Source organism: Pterocles gutturalis, unplaced genomic scaffold (assembly GCF_000699245.1).
Source record: "Pterocles gutturalis isolate BGI_N339 unplaced genomic scaffold, ASM69924v1 scaffold9870, whole genome shotgun sequence".
In the NCBI taxonomy this organism is placed as follows: Eukaryota; Metazoa; Chordata; class Aves; order Pterocliformes; family Pteroclidae; genus Pterocles; species Pterocles gutturalis.
Genome location: NW_010140779.1, coordinates 3,983 through 7,177, shown reverse-complemented (window position 1 = coordinate 7,177; position 3,195 = coordinate 3,983). Strand labels below are relative to the sequence as shown.

The window sequence follows — 3,195 nt, the reverse complement described above, 5'->3', positions numbered from 1 at the left end:
CCTGCTGAAGTGCCTCACCTCTCCTGGTCTGACTGGAGTTCCTCTGGTTTGCCGTCTTCTCTGGCTGGTGGGACACAGACTCACTATTTGATCCCATAGACACAAAGGCGAGATCGAGTAACTGCAGCGTGGGAAGGATGGGGGGGAAGCTCTAAGCCTTAATTGAGATTTGACTGTTTTCCAGAGCTCATCATCACTGCAGGAGGTGAGAACGTTCCTCCCGTGCCAATCGAGGATGCTGTAAAAGAAGCTGTTCCCATCATCAGCAACGCAATGCTGGTTGGAGACAAAGCAAAATTCCTCGCTATGCTTCTAACGCTGAAGGTAACGGAAAAGAGGATGGGAATCCACCTCTGTTGCTGAGTGTGTTTAATTCCAGGGAGGGGGCAATCGTTAGGCGTTCTTACATTCATGGAGGCATCGTGGAGCATGATTTGTAGCTGAGTTGCAAACAGCAACTGTAACTGTACAGAAAAATGAGCACTGCCGGTTGATCAGGTTCTTCTCTTGTCCAGGGCAAGTGTTTCTCCCACATAGGGCAGAAAGAAGTAAAAAACCTAAAAATGGAAAAGAAAAAAGAAACCCTTCTGCTTCTCTTATCCATTTTTAGTGGAGTAGTTGGGACAGCGACGAGCTGGCAGGGATTTCTTAAGACCCGCCGGCTTTAAACCCCACAGCAGCGCAGCGGTGGCCGGCGTGCACTGACTCCTGGCTAGAGACCGTGCAGGCTGGTGGCTTTTCGGGACCGCGGTAATTGGTCATCAGCGAGTCTGATGGCCAACCTCCTCGCCCTCGTGCAAGAGCCGCCGAGCCAAGGGCTGGAGCTGCACTTGGCTTGGTCGGGTGACTTCCCCCAGACTGTTACGCTGCCATGGGATGTGGGGAAGTAAAGCTCTGGTCCAGAAAAAAGGTCCAGAGAAAAAAAAAAGGATCAACTTGGGCTAGCACAGGAGGAACGTGGAAGCCGAGCTCTGTGCCCAGCTTGCTCCTTGGTGTGACGCAGCTGTTGAGTATGCGGAGAGCTGAAGGGGTTTCATCTGCATTTTGGCTCGATGAGTTTTCATTCGAAGCGGTGGTTTGCATCAAGCGTATGGAAATGGCAGCAGTTGATTTGTTGGGCAATTGGCACCGGGGTGGGGAAGGAGACGGGGCGGCTCCCCCGGCCGTACGAAGGGAATGGAGCATTGAGCGGTGTGGAGTTACCTGCTCGGACTTGTCTTGCAGTGCAACGTCGAGGTAGAAACTGGCGAGCCAGGGGATGATCTCACTCCAGAAGCCATCGAATACTGCCAGAAACTGGGCAGCAAGGCGACCAAAGTCTCAGAAATCATCAGCAGCAAAGACCAGGCTGTCTACGCGGCCATCCAGAAGGGAATCTCAGCGGTCAACGAGAGAGCCGTCTCGAATGCTCAGAAAGTCCAGAAGTGGGTCCTGCTGGAGAAGGACTTTTCTCTCTTTGGTGGAGAGCTGGGTGAGTGGTGGGTGGGGGCAGCTGGGGTTACCCCCTCCCCCCTTCCTTGGACATTGAACACTCAGCGCAACCAGGATCCCGCTCCACCGAGCTACCCCAGCCCTTCCCCGCTGGGGCTCTTCCACGTCCTGGTTTTGGGGAGGGTGGAATGAATTCCCCCTTCTGCCCGGCAGCGCTGAGCAGAGCAGCGCCCACCCTCGGTTCTGGGTTTTCTGTTGCAGGAGGGTTGTGCTGTTCCTATTCACAGGGGAAGGGAGGGAGATTAAATTTCTCTTTGCGATTAATAAAGAAGTCAACGTCTGTTCATCCATTGTGAACCTTCCTCCAGGCTCACTTCCCTCTGATACCGATTTGTGTCTCAGAACAGCGCTGTCACCAGTAAAACCTTGCGCTGTGTTTTTTCCACAGGCCCAACAATGAAGCTGAAGAGACCGGCGGTGGCACAGAAGTACAAAGATCAAATCGCTCAGTTTTACGCAGATGCGAACCCACCCACCACCACCGAGACCGCCCTTCGGCAGTAGCGCCGAGGCTTTGTGCCGTGGACTGAAGCAGCCTGGAGATCGATTCCCTGCTGCCAGCCTGGGCTCCCCAGGACGGATCCCCTGGGCTCTGCTGAAATAAATGAGGGTCAGGCATCACGTACCCTTTGCAATCGCTTCCCTGGACATTCTTTTGGCCCTCGTACTGCAGCGTGTTGAGCATGTTCATGCCCAGTGTTTTCCTGTGTCTGTGTTCTAGTGCTGAGATATTCCCAAAGATCGCTGCTTTGTATTTTTTTGTTTTTCCATTTTTATAAGGGCAAAACACCGTTTACCTTAAATCTGTATTACATGTTATGTTTTAACCAAAGTTTTTTTTTTTCCTGAGCCAAATGTAAAACAATCGGGAACTGCTTGGCAGAAAGGCAGATTCCTTTTTACAGCAGGGTCCTTCCTTCCCCCTGACCCACGTTTAACTGCATGCTGATGCCATCTGAGTTATTTTAAATCTCTTTACCCACAAACTGTCTTCTGTCAATGCTGAGGGACAACACACCCGGGGTCAGTGTGTATGGGGACCCTCGCCTTTGCTGGGTTTGTCTGTGCAATATTTTGAGTCTGTTTTATCTGGTTGAGTTACAGTGAAGCCGTAAGTTGTGTTGTTAAGTCGCATCCCTGCCCATGCTCGGAGAAATGTTTTCCACGAAGGGACTGTTTATAAGGCCGGGCACAAATGTGTGTGGAACCTCTCTAGAAGCTTAAGAAATGGTGTCCTGAAAGGGGGGGAACTCCAGAGCCAGGGGGTGGGCTGAAGCTTTGTCCCGCACCTGGAACTGAGCACCTTCGTGGGGGTTTTAAACCTAAAACTTTGTGAAATTCCCCTTGCAGCTGTGCTCCAGCAGCTGTACAGGAGGGGGGCGATGCACTATTGTAACCGCTGCTGCAACCAGTCGTGTTCTCAGCTGGATGAAGTGGCACGGAGAGGAATGCCCAATAAATAAACCTGCAGAGTGTGTGTGTTTCTCGTAACTTCAGTTGTGTCTGCAAAATCACATTCAGCTCTGCGTAGAGGTCAGGGGCAGCATGGGGAGCAGCAAAATTCGCCTTAGGGCAGGGAAAGGTGCAGCCAGAGCCAAGGCCCCGATCACCAGCGAGGCTGAAGATGTTCCCCGCAGCAGCAGAGGGAGACCAGGGCGCACACAACCCTCCAGCACTGGGAAGGGGAATCAAGTTCTCACCCTT

General features: G+C 52.4%; 1 protein-coding gene across 1 annotated transcript in view; it reads left to right on the top strand.

The window, feature by feature from the left end:
- The window catches only part of ACSBG2 (acyl-CoA synthetase bubblegum family member 2), an 11,438-nt gene extending 9,443 nt beyond the window's left edge, over positions 1-1,995 (top strand). The window contains exons 13-15 of the mRNA XM_010083803.1: positions 185-324; positions 1,225-1,471; positions 1,880-1,995. Coding sequence (XP_010082105.1) covers positions 185-324; positions 1,225-1,471; positions 1,880-1,995 — 503 coding nt within the window. The remainder of the gene's footprint in view (positions 1-184; positions 325-1,224; positions 1,472-1,879) is intronic.
- The last annotated feature ends 1,200 nt before the right edge of the window (positions 1,996-3,195 follow it).